Genomic DNA, 17,692 nt, shown 5'->3' with positions numbered 1-17,692 from the left:
CGTAGTTTTGATAAATAATTTAATGCACTAACACAAGTGGAGGAATGACCAAGTCTAATCGTTTGACAAGTCAGATGTGGATAAGTATGCAGCGTCTGAGAAAATTCTTGGTATTCAAAATAATCAAATTTTATAAAAATACAATTTTACACTCAAATACATTCGCGTATCAATAATATAAAAAGACATAATTAACATGCCAATATAGGGAACTTCTGATTTAGTAATATTATTTTGTCAATATATACTAAAATAAGGATAGGTGTATCTAAAACGAGTGAATTTCAGTGCGATGTAACATGTGTGGGAGCCTATTCCAGCAAAACTATCCACTTCTTGGAGAAACTGATTTCTAGTTAAAAAGATCAAGTGTTTCACTAGCTATTGCTTAAAGAAAGAAAACTGAAATTAACATCTATAATGTGCTAATCTCAATGCAAAAGTAAAACAAACAAACACGGCCACATTTTCAGTCAATTTATGATTATGGTGTCCGAACGAGGAATCTCTCGTTGCCAATTCACAATCAAGAAACAACCTGTTCCTAGCCAAACAAATACCAGCGCCTGGAAAACAAATTGCTGTCTAATGCAACGGCAACAACTGAATTTAGCTGCAAGAATCAGTAAAAGATGCTGCCCAATTGGAGGGCAGTGATCTTGGAAATGCACCTTGTGGAACGACCATTCAAAGCTTTGCCTCCTGGAAACGAAGCCGCGGGTGCTTGCATCATCAACAAAAATCACTTGATTGCAATCAAAGCGTATGCTGTTGCGAGGCATTTCTTTAATGGATATGTCGCCTAGCAACAGCCAGCAATAGGAACAAAAGGGTCGGTCAGTGGCGATAGGGGTTGGCAACTCAAATCCTCGCTCCCTCTATGGTATAGACCTTTTTGCACGTAGAAAACCAAGTAGCATTGCGAGGCTCTAACGACACCTTCATCCACCTCTGTTATCCAAGCATCATCACATTTGTACCACTGGTTGTTCAGCCGTAAATAAGCAACGAAATGGCCTGATTCCAACATCCCTGAATGAGTAACCACAGCAAAAATCTCAAATTCAGTAGGGATGTCTGATTCATCACCCTCAAACGGAAAGATTCTATTGCCAAATCTTTGTTTGACGATAGAAGAGGATATATATGGCTTCATATCAAAGGAGAAAGGGAATTGCAAATGGTGGTCAATTTTTCTTGACATTTTCTGAATATGAGAGTGGGCAAATCGCTTGATATGCAAGCACAAAACCAGTGGGAGCTTTTTTACAGACATTTGCTTCATTGCATCCTGCTTTTCGTGACAATTTTCACAGAACAGTTTCTGGTCAGACCCCAACTTCTCCGGTCTAGTAAAAAGGTCGAAGCATCCGGCAAGCGTGGACGACACATTGGTCTTGTTTGGCTTGCCTGGCTTACTAATGAGATCAGTTGCATAAGAAGTGTTCGTGTTCAACTCCAGAGATATGTCCACACATGGATCATAAGTTGAGGATGTAAACCCACAGGATGTACAGGTGACATCGGACCTCAGTATACCGGAGAAAACCCGATGAGCAATACACTGGCAATCCACATTTTCTGGGCAAACATAAGAATTAATTCCAATCAACTAAACTTAATAAATGAGGACAAAATGTTTGATTTGTTATAGCATAAAGCCATGGTGTTTAAATACAATCCTTCTAAACTTTTACAAAGCTACTCATGAATCCGCGCGTGTGTGTGTGTGTTTGTGGTCAAATCATGGGAGATCCCTACTTCTATCTCACTGCAAATAGGCACCAACTCAGGAATGCCAAATAGCTGATCGCACATATTTGAACCAGAACTCAACTATTATTGGGCAACTATAAAGAACAGTGTCACAAAATTTGCGATTTAAGTCACCTTTGTTTTCCAGATTAGCTCTCCCTAATTTCTCATGGATTCTGTCAAGCATTGAAATAAAGAATTCATGTGCGTCTTGCTGCTCATAGCAAGCTTGGTTTTCTGAGTGCTGCCACCAGCTACAAGTAAAGAAAAAGTTCCACTCCAATCAATTACAGAAAACAATCTTTAAGCACAAGCATCAGTTCATTATAAGAAAAAACATCAAAGTATATTACAGAGCACTGCTCCGAATCAAACATGCTCAAATATCAATTTGTCAGGATGTAAATGAAATATGATTTAAAGGAACATTCATCAAATACAATTTTTATTAATGCAAGAAGCATCTTCCAGAATCCTTAAGGGAGAATTCAACTAATAGGTGTATGTAGCAAGAAACATATCAAATTTAAACGCTTCGCATACTCGAAAGAGAGTTCACATGGTTCAACAACATAGCCAACAGAATCATGACTGGACTACAACCAAGAATCCTATAAGTTAAGACATAAATCAAGGACACTGACAGACCTATAAAGAAACTTAGCCGGACTGAATGGCGTCCGATCACCGGAAAAAACAGCACAAAAAATGGCATCGATATCACAAGGCAGGCAGGATTGATTCACTGAACTTCTCCTGCAGCTCTCGCTGTTGTGCCTATCATTGAGAAAGTAATTCCTCAATGGTGGTGCGTGAAGCAATGCCTGCAACACCGAGTTCATAAAACATGTATTTCCAAGGTTATTTAAACCTCGCAATCCCAATGGGAAACAAGATTTGGAGCTTTGTTTTCTCTTCGACACCAATCTTTTCACAGTTTTAAAATCAAAATCAGCCACCAAATCCAATCTTTTCCTTTTACTCAGCCTCAAATCAACGTTCCCCACAACCCCATTTTCACTTCGTGGGAACCTCATCATTTGATTACACACCACAGCCTCGTCAAATTCTGGATCATACACCTGATCACAGCACACAAAACAATAAAGCTCAGCCCTTTCCATGTCCACAGCAATCTCATGGCCACCATTAGATTCACTGTGCAGAAGGGCGTGATTTGATTCAGGATCTACACAGCATGTCATTGAGGAACAGATCAAACACATAAAGAATCTTCCGTTACAACCAGAGCATACTTTACATTTGGGCACCTCTGATTTGGATTTATCCATCATTGTTCTGCCACACGTGGTAAACTTGAATAAATCTTGTACCAAACTATAGTTCCTCAAGCCATATTTCAGCTTGTACTCCACGAGGTGTTGGCATGGCATAGCAGTAGTGTAAGAAGAATTTCTAGCTGACATACCCATAAAAATTGAATCTTTAGGAACTAAATTAATCTTATGAACAATATTTACTTCAAGAAAATCAATATGATAAGTGATCAAGAAAGATTGTTTCTAAAAAGAATAGTAAAGGGGATCAAAACGGAAAAAAAAAAAAACGAGTTGATCTGATAAGATGTTCCGGAACAAAAATAAGCGATAAAGTCATACTAATTGGGGAATAATTAAAAAAATTCAATCGGTAAAAGGTAAAAGCCTCAGTGGTTAATGCCCAGAACGAGGAAGAAGAAGGTGGAGGCGCTTTTTTCCCTTAGCAGGGACCGACTCGTGGTTTCGGGTGTGGGACAGAATACCCCCCCTCGGATTTGGTGGACAGATCACAACCGTTCATTTAATTACTTTTACAAAATTTACGAAAATGTTTCACCTCTCTAATTTATTGGATAATAATCGATTCTAGAATGGCCTTGACTGTGCATCGATGACTTGAGAGCCAATTTTATCCTTTTCATAATCATTTTTATTAATCTTTTTTTTTTAAATCTCACTACAGTTTAGCAAAACACATTTTTTAAAAATAAAAAATCGATATATATATAATATTTTTTTCCATATATATTCGAATATAGTTGGAAGTTGGAACCCAATTTGAAAATTTTCCATCTTCGTTACTTATAATTCGGTTGATTGCATTTCTTCTCTTTAGACATTGAAATAATACTTCGTTTGGCCAAATTGCTAGCCTGAGGTTGAGAGCTTAGCCGCTTAAGAGATGGATCTAATAATATAATTTAGCTCAATATGTATCAACGGTGCAACACAATTTTTTTGTCGAGAGAGTATATAAAAATTTAAAATATTTTTTAAGATATAACTCTCATCCGTTATATTAATATATTGTAAACAAATATTGCCATTTTCAAAACAAGTAAAAGAGAGATCAAGCGACGCCTCTAAGTTAATACGATTCAAGCGAACCAAGAAAGACCAATAAAGTGACAAACACAGTTTTGGAAAAAAAAAAAAGCTGAGCCGGAGAGATCGGAGATCAAAGATTTTGCGTAAGCAAAGATTAATTCCCACAAACACACGAGTTTGATACCTTGAGCTCACCACCTCCAATGTCAATCCAATTATTTCATATCCCATATCTCAACACAGAGGCACAAGACGGGAATCACCAAAAATTAAATAAATAAAAAATGATGATAATAAAAAAGCAGGTAGCACATCAGTGCCAGCCACCATAAGGAGTGAAGCCGGATAATTAGTGATTATACATACACTCAATGAGAAACACAGACAATATTTGTTTATCATAATAAAGGTTGCAGCACAAAATGTTGCCGAAGCTTTGGATGGTTGTAAAACTTACGCATCTTAATATGCAAACTGGCATTTATGTAGAAGAAACACATAATATCAAGAATCCACAATTATACACTGCACAGTTTCATAATCTAGATTAAACCATGGCTTCTTTATCAAGTTACATCGATCACACATAATACAATAGTACATAACATGACCACAACTTCAAAATCGACCAAGGAAACTTGATGTCCAAGCTACTCGCAAAAATAAGCACGAGACAAGGAAATTAAAGAATCAAACAGAAGAAAAACCACCATCACCATCACCATCACCAGAACTCAAGCTAAAGCACCAGTGATTGATAGAATGAAGGATATACAAGCTATAATCATGTCTACCCTATTGTTAATCTCCAATCAAGAAATACCAAAGACTGCTAACTTCTTTCTCGCTTCATCAGTGTATCACATTCACTTTGAAAATTGATAAGATGGTACAGAGTTCTAATCAAGAATCAAGAGAAAAGAATAAAAATGATTCATGTCAATATTTAAATGATACCAAGACTCAATTTTTAACCATATGGACGACAGAAGGACATTCTGGCCCAAATTATGAATATCAAAGTAATCCGTCAATCACTCGCTATAACGTGAGAACAACTATATAAAATTCTCGATTATTTATCCAGTAATGTGAAAATAATTAGATGAAATTCCCAATTTATTAATCCATAAGCAAGATCGTGTTCATACAAAACACACATCAGAGCATAAAATTACATAAAAAAAGCATCGTTCTTCCTTCTAGTTCCATATATCGATAGATTATACCACATATCACTTTATTGTACAGTAAAACCATAAAAAAAAAGGAAGGTTCCCAGTTTTTAAGCACTAATAACTCGACCGACGATGGGGTACTTGGCCTCGAATTTCTTCTCCCAGTCATTGAGGACGCCGATCTCCTTATCGGTCAGTCCATCAAGCGAGGGAACGACGTCGTGCTCCTCCTTGCTCATCTTGGCGAGAGCGCGGCTGGCATCCTTGCCGGAGAACACGCAGTACGCCCCGCCAGGTCCGTAGAAGGATTTGCCGGAGGTAACATCAAAGATTCGGCCCCTGATCGCCACGTATATCGGCTTGGATGGATCGGTTCCATCGTACTGTTTGAGCTGTTGTGAAGTGAACTCCATCGATTTCTGGCTTTTGGATTTGGTGTGTGTGGAAGGCAGGCAAAGTGGATAAGACTGAATGAATAATATATTTAAAATGCCTACTTTTCCATATATTAAATTAAATTAAATTACCACAAATTGATTTTTTCATAAAAAATAAATTTAATCTAAATAAGTTAAACTACCATTAGAATAATATTTTAAAAAAAATATTAACACTGTGATTTTCTGGGGAAATGCAAACATTTATCTAATTAATTTTTTAAAATTATTCAGAACCAAAATTTGTAAAACAAAAAAAAAAAATTTCGTGTAATTTGAGATTCCGTAAATTTAGCATCGCAGTTTTAATATATCAAATTAGTTTACGCAGATAAATAAACGTGTGTGGTACTTTCAGATAACTAAACTAGGGTGATGATAATATTAATTAATAATTAAAATATAATATATTACAATTTATTTATGCTAAGTACATATTTTATCTAAAAATATAGAAATTATAATAATAAAAATATGTAAAGTTTTATCTCCTAAATTTGAATGTATATTCGTGTAAATGATGAATGAATGATCATAAGATAATAAAATAAAATAAAATATTTTAAGTACGTGTAAAAAAAAACAAAAAATTGTCATAGACGCGACAAGACAACTTGGAGTCAAAAGTTTATAAACTGCCAAAAGGTCGACTCGTTTCATTGTTCTATCATCTTTATTTACAGGAAAAAGCTATCAAGACAGATTTGCTATTACAAATCCAGTAAATACCTGCAACAAAAACAGGAGGTAAAACGTCAGGAACTCGAAGAAAAATGCAATGTAACTCTTGACCAGATAGACAAAAACAAAGGTCGAGAGAAAAGGAAACAGGACGGGACCTGAACGCATCCCAAGATATAGATGGCAGAGTAATGACGGCCATGAACTAACATATCTGCTACCATGGCTATTGGTATGGTCAAGGACATTCCTAAAGTTGCCACTAGAGGGGTTGTCCAAACTACAGCGAGAGCCCTGTTTCACAATTCGAATCATCATATGAATGATGATGAATGGTAAGAGTTCTTGTAGGTAAAGCTTTCCAAGTTTTTTAAGTAAAACGAGTATGTAATTGTGCAAAAACTATTTACCATAGGTAGTCTGATAGAACACTTCCCACGAGACCATTAAGCAGAACAAGTTCACACATGGATGCTGAACTTGGAAACTTGAAATCCGGCTCTATTCCCAATGCATTAAATGGGAATGCTGCAATATCCCGTGCATTACGAGAGATATGGACAGTTAGAGCCAACTAATTTCTAAACTACTATTAATTAATATTCCACAATGAAGCAAAATGGATAATAACAGACTGTGAACACGGTTTTGCCAACTGTTTTACAAGATCACAGGGCTCACAACAAGCATTGGAAGTAGTTTGATATATAAAAGTAGCAGTCTCTTACCCAGCCACCAAAGGCCTAAAAAAGTAAACAATCCTATATATCCAAAGAACTTCTGCACCTCAACCTTGTCTCCTTTTGATCCAGCAGATTTCTTGAGCAGCACTATGAAACCCATATAGAGTTTGTATCACAAAGTTCGAATGAGAAACCATATGACAATGAATTTAATGAGACGTGTATTTTTATTTGGTAGTGCTTTGTAATCCAATAATAGGTATACCTGTAAATAAGCCATAGAATACTGCAGAGAGCAGACCAAAAATGCCCCCAGTGATGGAATGCTGTCTCATCCTAGGTAAAATGAGAAATCAATAGCAACTGCATAAAACGTGGCCTGCCCCCAAAATACTGAAGTAAAAACTGATGCCTAACAAGTCAAATCAGCATTAGTAATGGCCTTATGAAATGAAGGCTTCACCGAGGAGTTGCTTTCTAATGCATAGACAAAATCAAAAGACAATCTACTTTAATTCATTATCTTCTTTTAAGTATGCAGGTTATGATTCATGCTTATTAAGTGTAATGAATCATTATTTGTCCAAGGAATCAAGCCAAAGACCAGTCTGTTTCATGCTCCTAAGAATAACACAATATTTATGAGTAACTTAATGAACAACTGAATATATATCCAACCATGAAAAGTAACAAAAACCGAGTTGGTGTTGCCCAAGAAAATAAATAAGAAAAAGCCAAAAGTGAGTAACTATGCTTACTCAGATGTGCTAAGCATTTCATCAGTGGCCCAGGTTTTCCCTGCAGTAGTCATTGCAACACCAGCCATACTTATCAGAACGGCAACAATTTTTGTCACATTAACTTTATCCTTTCCTATTACTGCTGCAAAGAAAAGTGTGAAGAGCCCCGATGTTGATGTTAAGACAGTTGTGCTCGCTACACTAGTATACGCCAGCGCAGAATTTGAAAAATACTGCAATAAACCCAAATTTAATAAATCAATTTATAACGTTCTAATTTAGTGTTGATAACCAAAAGATTTGAAGAAAAACCATGCATCTTATGTGAAAAGACTTCATGGCAATGAAAAAAATGATGATACTCTTAGAAATAAATAGGTAGGTGGGTGGCCTAGCTATCTGAAGGAAAATTGTCAACGTCATGACCTTCACTTGCTCTTTTTAGATCCAAACTGTGAAAGCAATCTTAAGCCCATTTATACATGCTAAAATTCATCATACAAAAGCAAAAGGATACCTCCGTTATAAACCATAAAGGAGTGAGATAAAGGCTGTATTTCATAGCTTCCCATGAGCTAAGCTCGAGTCTCTTTTCAAGCAAGAGGAATTCATCGTCCTCGTTCTTAAACAACAATAATGGTTGTCCAGCTTCTGTTTCACTTAAACTCGTAGCTGTCATTAAGTAGTGTTGCAAAGGTCCCTCTGAATCATGCCATCTCTCATTGAATTGGAGAGGAACATCTTGTGCACCCAATGAATTTGAGATACTATTGTCGCCATATATGTTTTTAAGCCATTTCTCGTACAATAATTTGCAAATGCAATCTTTGCAAAATGACAAGGGAATAAATACCGCCATTAAAGATATCCACGTATATGTGAGAGCAAATGGTTGTCTGTACTCCACAAAAATTTTCTGCAAGAATAATGTAAATTTTAAATGTAGGTATGCAAGAAAAGTTCATATGCATGCAATCTGATCATTATTAATAACAAGCTTTCAATGGAAATCTCATAGTATGAACTCTGCTATAATTCACTTCAGCCGACAACCCAGAATTTTATCAAATTTATGTGTATCCATCATCATTTATATAAATTTGGTCCCCACGTTCATGCTATATCCAATTAATTGACCCAGCTGCGAAATCAATATCTGGTCACGCTAAAAAAAAGCCTAAAACAAATGCAAAAACAAACTACCTAAAGTAAATCCTCTCAAGAAAATGGGAAAACAAAGAAGGACACGCCAAGACTAAGAATTTAGGTCCATTCAATCCAATAGCTAAAACCCCACATGCAAACTGATTTTCTTTTCTCGAACCGTCAAGAAACAGTCAAATTAGTGGGCACAACGAGAACCAAATACCAAAGAAACCCATTGAAATTCAGGTAAAACACAAAACACACGGCAAAGGTCAGGAACCATACCTGAGTGACCTCCGCAGAAGTAACCCATATCAGCACAAAAGTTCCGATCATCCCCAAACCAGCTCTGTACTCCCAGCCCATCTTCAAGAAAAACACCAATCAAACTCAAAAAATGTTTTTATAATATATATATAGCATTCGTCTTCGGTCTATGTATATTATTAGACGTGAGATTGTGGGAAGCCGAGAGATTAAAACAGACAAGAAATTAAATGGGAGAATACGACACAAGTGGATTTTGTTTAAATAAATAATAAACAATTAATTAAAAAAAATAATTTTTCTCTCTCCATTTTTGTATTATTATTTAAAAAGACGTTTACATAATTAATTAGATTATCGAGTTATTTTAAATATAAAATATTAGGAATGGATATTTTAAGAAAATTATTTTAAAAAAATACTCAAATCATGCCATAAATTTATCTAGAATATTTATCTTTAAATTTCTTGAAATAAGGCTGTAGTAATTCCATAATACTCATCTGTATACTTTATACATATAAACACGATTCCTTTTCCAAATAGTTTTTAATCCTTTTACGTAAAATTCGAACTAGATTTTCATTCACATTTTAAACCCATCAAAATCAATTCGCAAAATTGGTCATTCTTGTCTCAGTCTAACGCTTCAATGGGAAAAAATGCCCCAAAGAAAAGAACATACCTTTTCTACTCTAAACTGTCTTTTTTTACCATTAAATCAGCAATGTCACTAACAATTTATGTTGAGGCATCGACAAAGTACTGCTATTATTAAAGAGAAAAAAACAGCTGAAGACGCAAGATTTTGATGATTCTTTGATTTTTCTGCAATACAATCCCTTTTACACATCGGGTGTTGATGGTAAAGAAGATTTTTGACAGGTAATTGCATTTCGTGTTGTGGGCTTATGGTGTTGAAATCTTGAAAGCATGTGCCATAAAAAAAAAAAAAAGGATGCACACAAGTCAGCGTAACTATGATGCTGTTTTTTACTCACACAAGTTGTTAATGTGGTAGTTCGCGATATAACCCACAATCTTTGACACTAAAATATAGATCCTTTTTGGTACCTCGGGGTGATCGATGGCCATTCTGATTCATGTACTATATGAAGAAGTCATCTTGGAAAGCCTTTTCATTGATGATCTTATTTAGTTGGTGTGCCATTTTCAAGTCATAAATCGAGTGTAGAATTGAAATTCAAAAGAGTCGTCTCTAAGTCCATCCATTAGAAGATGACACTCATAACAAGTATTAGTTATCACTTATATATCACCATTTCGCATATACAAGTTAGTCGCATGTGCAATTGATGTCATAATCATAACTATTTTAAGATTGTTGGTTCCATAAACAACTAAATGTCATCAAGTTTCCGAAATATTAATTAGTTTTGATGGCAATATTATTTTCAGTAATTATATATGTGAATTACATTACACGATTTTCATTAAATATCATCGAGCTTGATTAATAATGCTAGAGCTCCTCCATAATTTATAGAACTCAAATATGAATTTTTTAAAAGAGTTTATATATATCAGATTATGGCTTGGCTCAAATGGAATTTGTACTCGTGGAAAGAAATGGTAAATATCGGACACCAAATTGGTCAAAATTGACACAGGCGTGAAGGGACAATACCAAGTAGGTCCGGTTCGGAGCTGAACCGACGGAATACTTCGTCCAACGCTATGTATAACTCCGAAGAGCGAATTTCCAAGGAAACTTTTCAGATCAAGTCAACGAGTTGCATAAATATCTTGTGATCTTGATCTTTCTCTTAATGAAATCACCCTACTGTGAAAAATCGTAACTCCGGTTGTTGGATAACTGAAAATCTTGCCAAAAATGTCGAGTTGTTTTTGCTGCAAACCCGTTAATTTGAGCCCGGTAAAATTTGGCATATCACCGAGGAAAGTAGGATCGATGACAAAAAGGAAGGTCGGTGTTGGAGCCGGGGGAATAAGAGCTTCAAAGTTAGAACCTTTTGGGAATCCTAACTTTGCTGAACGTATGGAGCGTGCCTGGTTGATTTCTCAGGTTTTTGTAGTTTTTCTGCTGTTGAATTTAAGTTCAATTCGATGATTTTGCTTGGTTTTTCATGATATTTTAGAAAGATGAATGTCTATTGGGTGATTTTTCTGTACGTCGGCTTGAACTCTTGAAAAAAGAAAACATCGAGGGACGTCCATTAGAAAATGAGTGGCAAAACGAAATTAGGGATTTTTTTATTTATTATGTGATATTTTGATGAGCCACAATTAGTCTAGAATGTTTTAACCCGGTGATCCTAAAGTGATTACTGAAGAGGAAATAAAAGATTTTGGTAAGACTCTGAGGAAGTGTTCTATGAAAGAAAAGAAGAAAATTTCGGCATATGATGTTGGATGAGCTGAGGCGATTCATCCTTCGTTTAGGGTGGAATTTTCCCCTCCTGTAGCCTCTTCCGCGTCATTCGAATTTTACTGATTGGATTGATTATCTTAGAGGATTTTGTTTTAGACTGTTTGCTCTTTGGTTTTTAATGGTATCTATTTTCGGCATGTGTGTTGGGCAACCTATGTTGGATGGCTGAATACCTCTTTCCAAACGGTATTGTCAGTTGAATGTTACTTGTTTGGTGCTTTGATTGTCATATCTTTAATGAATCTACTAGCTTGATTCCATTGCATTTTGCCTTCAATGATTCAACACCTTTTTTGGATAACCGTATAGTGGGCTACTTTTCTTTCTTTTATCAATCTTTATTGTTTGTGAATGCAGCAACCAAGACCAGTTGCATGTTCTTCTTGCAACTCTAAAGGACATGTTGAATGCAAATGGTGCAGTGGGACTGGTTTCTTCATTATAGGTGATAACATGCTGTGTCAAGTCCCTTCCAGAAATACTACATGTGTTATATGCTCTGGAAAGGTAAATAGTGATCAAGTAGACCCTTCATTCTGCATGTAACCATTAACGTGGACCGAAATCTTAAGTGCAAGCGATGATGCAATTGAAACGTTTCTTTCTATTTTCCATTTTTGTGCTGCGTAAGCAACTATGTAAAACTAGAGGGGTGAATTATGTGAACCAATTATGCAATTTCTTGTGGTGACTCTGATCAGTGATGCCTGACATGTTTGAAGGGTTCTGCACGCTGTTCTGATTGTAAAGGAACTGGTTACCGTGCAAAATGGCTCGGAGAACCTCCTGTTTCAAAGTAGGAGCATCCCATTTAAGGTCATTGAAGCGAACAGAACTATTAAGTTGCTTCAGTCGATTTCGAATCTAGCCAGCTCCAAGCAACCATAATCTGCCTTTTATTATTTTGTTGGAAGTTGTAAATCATATCGTTTGATAAATTCTTTGATGTTGATGAAAACTATTATTGTCTTGGCCTTGAGCTCTGAGTGTCAACGGACTAGGCAAGTGCTGTTCGTCTTGGGTTTTTCCACATTTAGTGTATTTTACATTTTTGGACGGTAACCTATAGTAGAAGCAAATGAGAGGTAAGAATATTTACAACTCCAGTTTTATCGGACTCCCAGAACTCTAATGTTGGCGCCTCATATTCAGTTTGTTATGCTCGAGTTTGCTTCGTAGTTATTTGATAGAATTCTTTTATTTTATTTTTTTTAGCAAACACGTTAAAATAACTATGTTTTTTTTAAAAAAAATATATACAAAACTGTTAGAACTCCGATCTTGAAGCGAGCTCAAGTTCGAAGAATTTCTACTCGATAGAGTTTGAACTTCGAATTTTTTTTTTTAGCCGAATAAAGGAACAAGAAGTTGCTTCCGAGCAGCGCAAGAGAAGGCATGAAAGGATTATCATTTTGAAACATGTGCACGTTGAGTATAAGCTACCAAGTTGAATCTTGACTGCCCCTAGAACGGTCGTGGACCTTGTTCACATCGATGGGCCTATTGAACCCACTAAGGCCCATACGAATAGGTGGGCCGGCTCAATAAATCCACTTTGTATTTTATTTTTGAAATTTGCCATGTGTACATAGAAACACACAGCGAGTGAGACCTTTTAAAACTTGCTCAAGCTTGCTTGCTTGCTTCTTTTTCAGAATGAAAAATATTTCGTTAACAACCAACCATGTCTTGGATTAATAAGTAATCCTTAATGATTATAAATTATTCTCTGAAGACGAAGCTTGATTTGATTATCTTAATCTTGATTATTTGACCGTATGCGAATCTGAAAACTAATCGAGATGCTATCGATCCCAACGCCCGAGTTTCTGACTCTTGTTTGTTCATATTTGGTCAAGGATTGTGTGGCTGGAATTACTACACCAGTTCCTGAAGTATTAGCCCGTTCAAATTCCGCAAGTTTACCCACACTTTCTCTTACATTACATTCGCGAAAACAAATTTGTTCTTCCCCGATCACGCCCTGATTCCAAGAAAAGAAGCATGGCCGTGTTACAGTTGCGACCCTTTTTCTCGGATACGCCGCTCCCCAAGATCACAACTTTCTCACATCTTGGCCCAGTTCACAACAGACTTACCAAACGCAAAGCCATTCTATTTGCCCATCCATCCCAAAGCCACCCTTCCTATCAACATGAAAAGATCAAGAGAAGTGGGCAGAAGTTGAACGCAGTCGCAAGAGAAGTTGGTGTCGAATTGCCGGATGGTGGTGACCAAAGTGTAAGTTTCGGAGCATCGAATCAAGAAGAAGTTATTGAACAGAGAGATGTGGTTAGCTATGATTGGACTGAAGAATGGTACCCGCTTTATCTCTCCAAGAATGTGCCAGATGATGCTCCTTTAGGCCTAACTGTATATGACAAGCAAGTTGTGTTGTACAGAAACGGTACTGGAGAGCTTAGGTGTTATGAAGATCGATGCCCCCACAGGTATTTATTCTGACCTTTTTTTTTTGGGTGAAGTTTAGTACTTTCTTCAGTAAATGTGAATGAATCTGTGTAAGTTAAGAAAAGGTTTCGGAGTTTGGTGCGTTGGGATCATGGTTTCTTTCTTTAGTAAATTGAAATTGGATTATTGGATCCCAGAATTCTAGGTTGGTAATCTCGGAAATATGTGGGCTGTAGTTAAATTGATAGAAATCTTAGAGTTATTCTCGATGATTTATCAGAACTGAGGTAGCCATTTTGGAAAATTATATTCCACAGCTTGACTTGTTTTGACTCACTTAGCTGATGATTAAGCATGAAAGAAATAATTTGTATTCCACATGTGATTGCATATCTTCCTTTTATATGCAGTGAATAGATCGAGCATTCAAGTATTAGAAGAATTTAGATTATTCTACGATGCCTTATCTATTGATTTTCAGCTGAATGAACTTTCATAACCTTTAATTATTTTATTTTTGTTTAGGCTAGCGAAACTCTCGGAAGGACAGTTGTTTGACGGGCGACTGGAATGTTTATATCATGGCTGGCAATTTGATGGGAATGGCAAATGTGTGAAAATACCACAGGTTGGGACTCCATACATAGTCATACAAATTTCGTCGGTCAAAGTGTTTACATAGTCGATCTTTAATGGTTTCGTTCTTGCTAATTTGTTTCACAGCTATCCTCAGGTGCAAAAATTCCACAATCTGCTTGTTTGAAATCATATGAAATCAAGGACTCCCAAGGTGTTGTATGGATTTGGATGTCTCACAACACACCACCAAATTTCCAGAAAATACCTTGGTTCGAGAACTTTGATAGGCCTGGATTTCGAGACATTTCATCAATCCACGAGCTTCCATATGATCATTCCATCCTCTTGGAAAACCTCATGGATCCCGCCCATGTGCCTATTTCACACGATAGAACAGATTTTACGGCAAAAAGGGAAGATGCAACCTCGCTGTTTTTTGAGGTCACCGAGAGGACAGACCGAGGCTTTGCAGGCTGGTGGGGAAAAGAAAAAGACCGGTCAACACCAAACTACATACCAAACTTCTTACGTTTTGAGGCCCCTTGCGTTCTTCAGAACAACCGGGAAATCATCGACAAGAATGGTGAGAAACACTACTTTTCAGGACTGTTCCTTTGTCGGCCCTCTGGACAAGGAAAATCAATGCTCATAGTCAGATTCGGGAACACGAGAAAACCATCAATGCTCTTACGACTATTTCCACGGTGGTATTTCCATCAGAATGCTTGTAAAGTTTTCGAGCAAGATATGGGATTCCTTTCGTCCCAAAACGAGATTCTTATGAAAGAAAAAGTTCCCACTAAAGAACTGTATATAAACTTGAGATCATCGGACACATGGGTAGCCGAATATCGAAAATGGATGGACAAAGTCGGGCACGGAATGCCTTATTATTTTGGACACAGCACAATATCTCTACCCGAATACCCTGCCGTAATTGAGCATGCACCTGCTGGCTTGGTCGCAAATCTCTCAGCATCTCAACCGGCAAAAGGAGGGATCGGAACTATGCATGCACCAAATCCTGCCAACAGATATTTCCGGCATGTTATTCATTGCAAAGAATGCATGAATACTATCAAAGCATTTCGAACGTGGAAAAACATTTTCTCTATAGCTGCTCTTATATCAACTGCATTTGCGATTCTTATATCTGGAAGGCAATGGAAGGCCGTGCTATTGTTTTCTACTTCTCTGTGCTTGGTCGGAATTCATCTTTGTTCGACTGGAATTACGATGAACACGACAAACTTCATAAGGACGCACAGAAGGTTTTGATCCTGCATTGCAAGTCGTAAATAACAAGTTCTTGGAGAGCTAGTTAGTAAATGAACTCATTTCTCGATTGAACGTATTGAATTTGTAAGTTCTTTACCCTTGTAATAAGGTTGAAAGTTATAAGCTTCCAAAATTATCTGCGGTAGACTTTTCACTCTGTTTGCCAGCTACTCACTGCTTGTATTGCTTAGTATTCTGATTTAAAGGCGAAGAAATATGATTGTTGATACCGAAAAATAGATTAACCCCATATAGAATATCCACAAACAAAGCGAATCCGTGAAGCTATATCGATTGCCATAATATATGTGATGTATCTTGATTGACAGCTGAGAATATACAACTCTGCGATGAATATGATAGATTATCGTAACACATTCATTATCGGGCAGTAAATATTTAAATTTTTTTTCACCACCAACCTCGTTCTCTTTTTTCATATGACAATCCGCAATTTTTATTTTTGGGTGTGCACTGATTAAATTCGAGACTGATCAAAACCTTAAACTATCAATTTCAGATTATGAGCAAACCTTGTACGATCAACTCAGACACCCCCAATAGTCAACTACCAACCTCTCTTATTAGGGGCCTTGATGAATTACTGTAGGATTCTGAGATCTGACAGTGTAGAAATTATATTTAGGCTAATCTACCCTACTTCCACCCAGCTGTAATAATTCAGACTCTGTTTACTCCTCTCTAGTAGACAAACAATATTAATGCATTGGTCAAGAAAGTTATAAAAAAAAAAAAAAAAATTCCCCTCTCTGTGACTGTTTCTCACTTGACATTACTAATACAGTTTCTTCCAAGTGTGTTTGCATATATTGGACGATATCATACGACGTTAATATCTTAAATCCTAGAGTAATGTCTTAATCACTTTATCGCGTATCCATAATGAACAAGGGTAGTGATTGTTACCAAACATAATCGTTGCCAGCAGACCACGGCCATATGAAATAAATGCGCATACAAATAAATAAAAAAGCATATGTGCGTTCGTACTTTCAAATTAATAAATATGAGTGAAGAAAGTTGCGGAGAACTATTCTTTCCAAATTCACATAATATGGCGAAACTAAAGAGTTTTTTTTCATCATTACAAGCTGCTGCTGTTTATTGTCAATCAGCTTCTTCCTCCAGTAGTCTCTCTTTTGGATTCTACACATTTTCTTGCCCGACTGCTGAAATAATGGTGAAAAATACAGAGTGAACCGCTTCTTCTGAGGATCAGACTGTCCCTGGAAAGCCGATTCGCTTGCTTTTCCACTATTGTTTTGTTGAGGTTGTACATTCTTGATTTTTTTACATAAATTAGTATTTGTAAAGATTCAAGCTGTCAAATCCCGAAGAGGGCGACTAATAATTGTTGCTTGAAAGTTATTAAGTACTTTGCTAATAAACAACGCGTTGAGTTAATACTGCATGAATCACTGTGATAGGGATGCGATTCTTCTGTGTTATCACAAGGAAATGGAACTGAGAAAACTGATCCGGCCAACAAATCCCTTGACGGATTTTCGGTAATAGATTCGGCAAAAAGAGTGCTTGAAGTCTTTTGCCATGGAACAGTTTCTTGTGCTGATATTCTTGCCTGGCAGCTAGAGATGCCGTAGAATTTGTAAAACTCGAATCTACACGTATTTTTGCTTTTGTATTCCAATGTTGGTTATATTGCAAAATTATGATTTTTTTTAAAAGAGTGGAGGGCCAGGTATTCAGATTCCGACCGGGAGGAGAGATGGCCGAAAGATGGCCGAAGTTCTTTGGCTGCAAATGAAGCATGGGTGAGT

The 17,692-nt window shown here is 36.6% G+C and overlaps 5 protein-coding genes across 7 annotated transcripts; 2 read left to right on the top strand and 3 right to left on the bottom strand.

The window, feature by feature from the left end:
* Positions 1–225: 225 nt before the first annotated feature.
* LOC140962192 (ubiquitin C-terminal hydrolase 22-like) lies at positions 226–3,520 on the bottom strand. The gene is made up of 3 exons (XM_073421083.1): positions 2,404–3,520; positions 1,891–2,009; positions 226–1,581 (listed from the first exon to the last, which is right to left on the bottom strand). The coding sequence occupies exons 1-3, from the start codon at positions 3,186–3,188 to the stop codon at positions 803–805; spliced, it is 1,683 nt and encodes a 560-aa protein (XP_073277184.1). The 5' UTR covers positions 3,189–3,520; the 3' UTR covers positions 226–802.
* A 1,663-nt stretch (positions 3,521–5,183) lies between these two features.
* On the bottom strand, positions 5,184–5,731 carry LOC140961613 (probable steroid-binding protein 3). The gene has a single exon (XM_073420257.1). It carries the CDS (start codon positions 5,671–5,673, stop codon positions 5,368–5,370), a length of 306 nt encoding a protein of 101 aa, XP_073276358.1. The 5' UTR covers positions 5,674–5,731; the 3' UTR covers positions 5,184–5,367.
* Positions 5,732–6,242: 511 nt separating this feature from the next.
* LOC140960747 (thiamine-repressible mitochondrial transport protein THI74-like) lies at positions 6,243–9,444 on the bottom strand. Its single transcript, XM_073419004.1, has 8 exons — positions 9,233–9,444; positions 8,319–8,717; positions 7,820–8,034; positions 7,327–7,397; positions 7,107–7,208; positions 6,789–6,906; positions 6,537–6,672; positions 6,243–6,426 (listed from the first exon to the last, which is right to left on the bottom strand). Exons 1-8 carry the CDS (start codon positions 9,311–9,313, stop codon positions 6,391–6,393), a joined length of 1,158 nt encoding a protein of 385 aa, XP_073275105.1. The 5' UTR covers positions 9,314–9,444; the 3' UTR covers positions 6,243–6,390.
* Positions 9,445–10,834: 1,390 nt separating this feature from the next.
* Positions 10,835–12,657, top strand: LOC140961587 (uncharacterized). 2 transcript variants are annotated; one of them, XM_073420224.1, is made up of 3 exons: positions 10,835–11,261; positions 11,985–12,134; positions 12,329–12,657. In XM_073420224.1, exons 1-3 carry the CDS (start codon positions 11,070–11,072, stop codon positions 12,329–12,331), a joined length of 345 nt encoding a protein of 114 aa, XP_073276325.1. In that variant the 5' UTR covers positions 10,835–11,069; the 3' UTR covers positions 12,332–12,657. The 2 variants fall into 2 exon arrangements, with proteins under 2 accessions (XP_073276325.1, XP_073276324.1); XM_073420223.1 differs by having other exon boundaries at positions 10,841–11,261; positions 12,350–12,657.
* Positions 12,658–12,987: 330 nt separating this feature from the next.
* On the top strand, positions 12,988–16,047 carry LOC140961586 (protein TIC 55, chloroplastic-like). 2 transcript variants are annotated; one of them, XM_073420221.1, is made up of 4 exons: positions 12,988–13,158; positions 13,487–14,077; positions 14,562–14,664; positions 14,760–16,047. In XM_073420221.1, exons 2-4 carry the CDS (start codon positions 13,632–13,634, stop codon positions 15,891–15,893), a joined length of 1,683 nt encoding a protein of 560 aa, XP_073276322.1. In that variant the 5' UTR covers positions 12,988–13,158; positions 13,487–13,631; the 3' UTR covers positions 15,894–16,047. The 2 variants fall into 2 exon arrangements, with proteins under 2 accessions (XP_073276322.1, XP_073276323.1); XM_073420222.1 differs by lacking the exon at positions 12,988–13,158 and having other exon boundaries at positions 13,213–14,077.
* The last annotated feature ends 1,645 nt before the right edge of the window (positions 16,048–17,692 follow it).

This window comes from Primulina huaijiensis, chromosome 16 (genome assembly GCF_012295235.1).
Source record: "Primulina huaijiensis isolate GDHJ02 chromosome 16, ASM1229523v2, whole genome shotgun sequence".
NCBI classification, from domain to species: Eukaryota; Viridiplantae; Streptophyta; class Magnoliopsida; order Lamiales; family Gesneriaceae; genus Primulina; species Primulina huaijiensis.
The sequence above is the reverse complement of the archived record's forward strand: the minus strand, read 5'-3'. Positions and strand labels throughout refer to the sequence as shown.

Coding starts and splice junctions, on each gene's coding strand:
- LOC140961586 (XM_073420221.1), top strand. CDS start 13,632: ATGGCCGTGTTACAGTTGCGACCCTTTTTCTCGGATACGCCGCTCCCC. Junction 14,078..14,561: donor GAAGATCGATGCCCCCACAG/GTATTTATTCTG, acceptor ATTTTTGTTTAG/GCTAGCGAAACTCTCGGAAG. Junction 14,665..14,759: donor AATGTGTGAAAATACCACAG/GTTGGGACTCCA, acceptor TTTGTTTCACAG/CTATCCTCAGGTGCAAAAAT.
- LOC140960747 (XM_073419004.1), bottom strand. CDS start 9,313: ATGGGCTGGGAGTACAGAGCTGGTTTGGGGATGATCGGAACTTTTGTG. Junction 7,398..7,819: donor GAAATGCTTAGCACATCTGA/GTAAGCATAGTT, acceptor CATTTTACCTAG/GATGAGACAGCATTCCATCA. Junction 7,209..7,326: donor ATTCTATGGCTTATTTACAG/GTATACCTATTA, acceptor TGGGTTTCATAG/TGCTGCTCAAGAAATCTGCT.
- LOC140961587 (XM_073420223.1), top strand. CDS start 11,070: ATGTCGAGTTGTTTTTGCTGCAAACCCGTTAATTTGAGCCCGGTAAAA. Junction 11,262..11,984: donor GTGCCTGGTTGATTTCTCAG/GTTTTTGTAGTT, acceptor TTGTGAATGCAG/CAACCAAGACCAGTTGCATG. Junction 12,135..12,349: donor GTGTTATATGCTCTGGAAAG/GTAAATAGTGAT, acceptor ACATGTTTGAAG/GGTTCTGCACGCTGTTCTGA.
- LOC140962192 (XM_073421083.1), bottom strand. CDS start 3,188: ATGGGTATGTCAGCTAGAAATTCTTCTTACACTACTGCTATGCCATGC. Junction 2,010..2,403: donor CCGGCTAAGTTTCTTTATAG/GTCTGTCAGTGT, acceptor CTTTACTTGTAG/CTGGTGGCAGCACTCAGAAA. Junction 1,582..1,890: donor AGCTAATCTGGAAAACAAAG/GTGACTTAAATC, acceptor ATGTTTGCCCAG/AAAATGTGGATTGCCAGTGT.
- LOC140961613 (XM_073420257.1), bottom strand. CDS start 5,673: ATGGAGTTCACTTCACAACAGCTCAAACAGTACGATGGAACCGATCCA.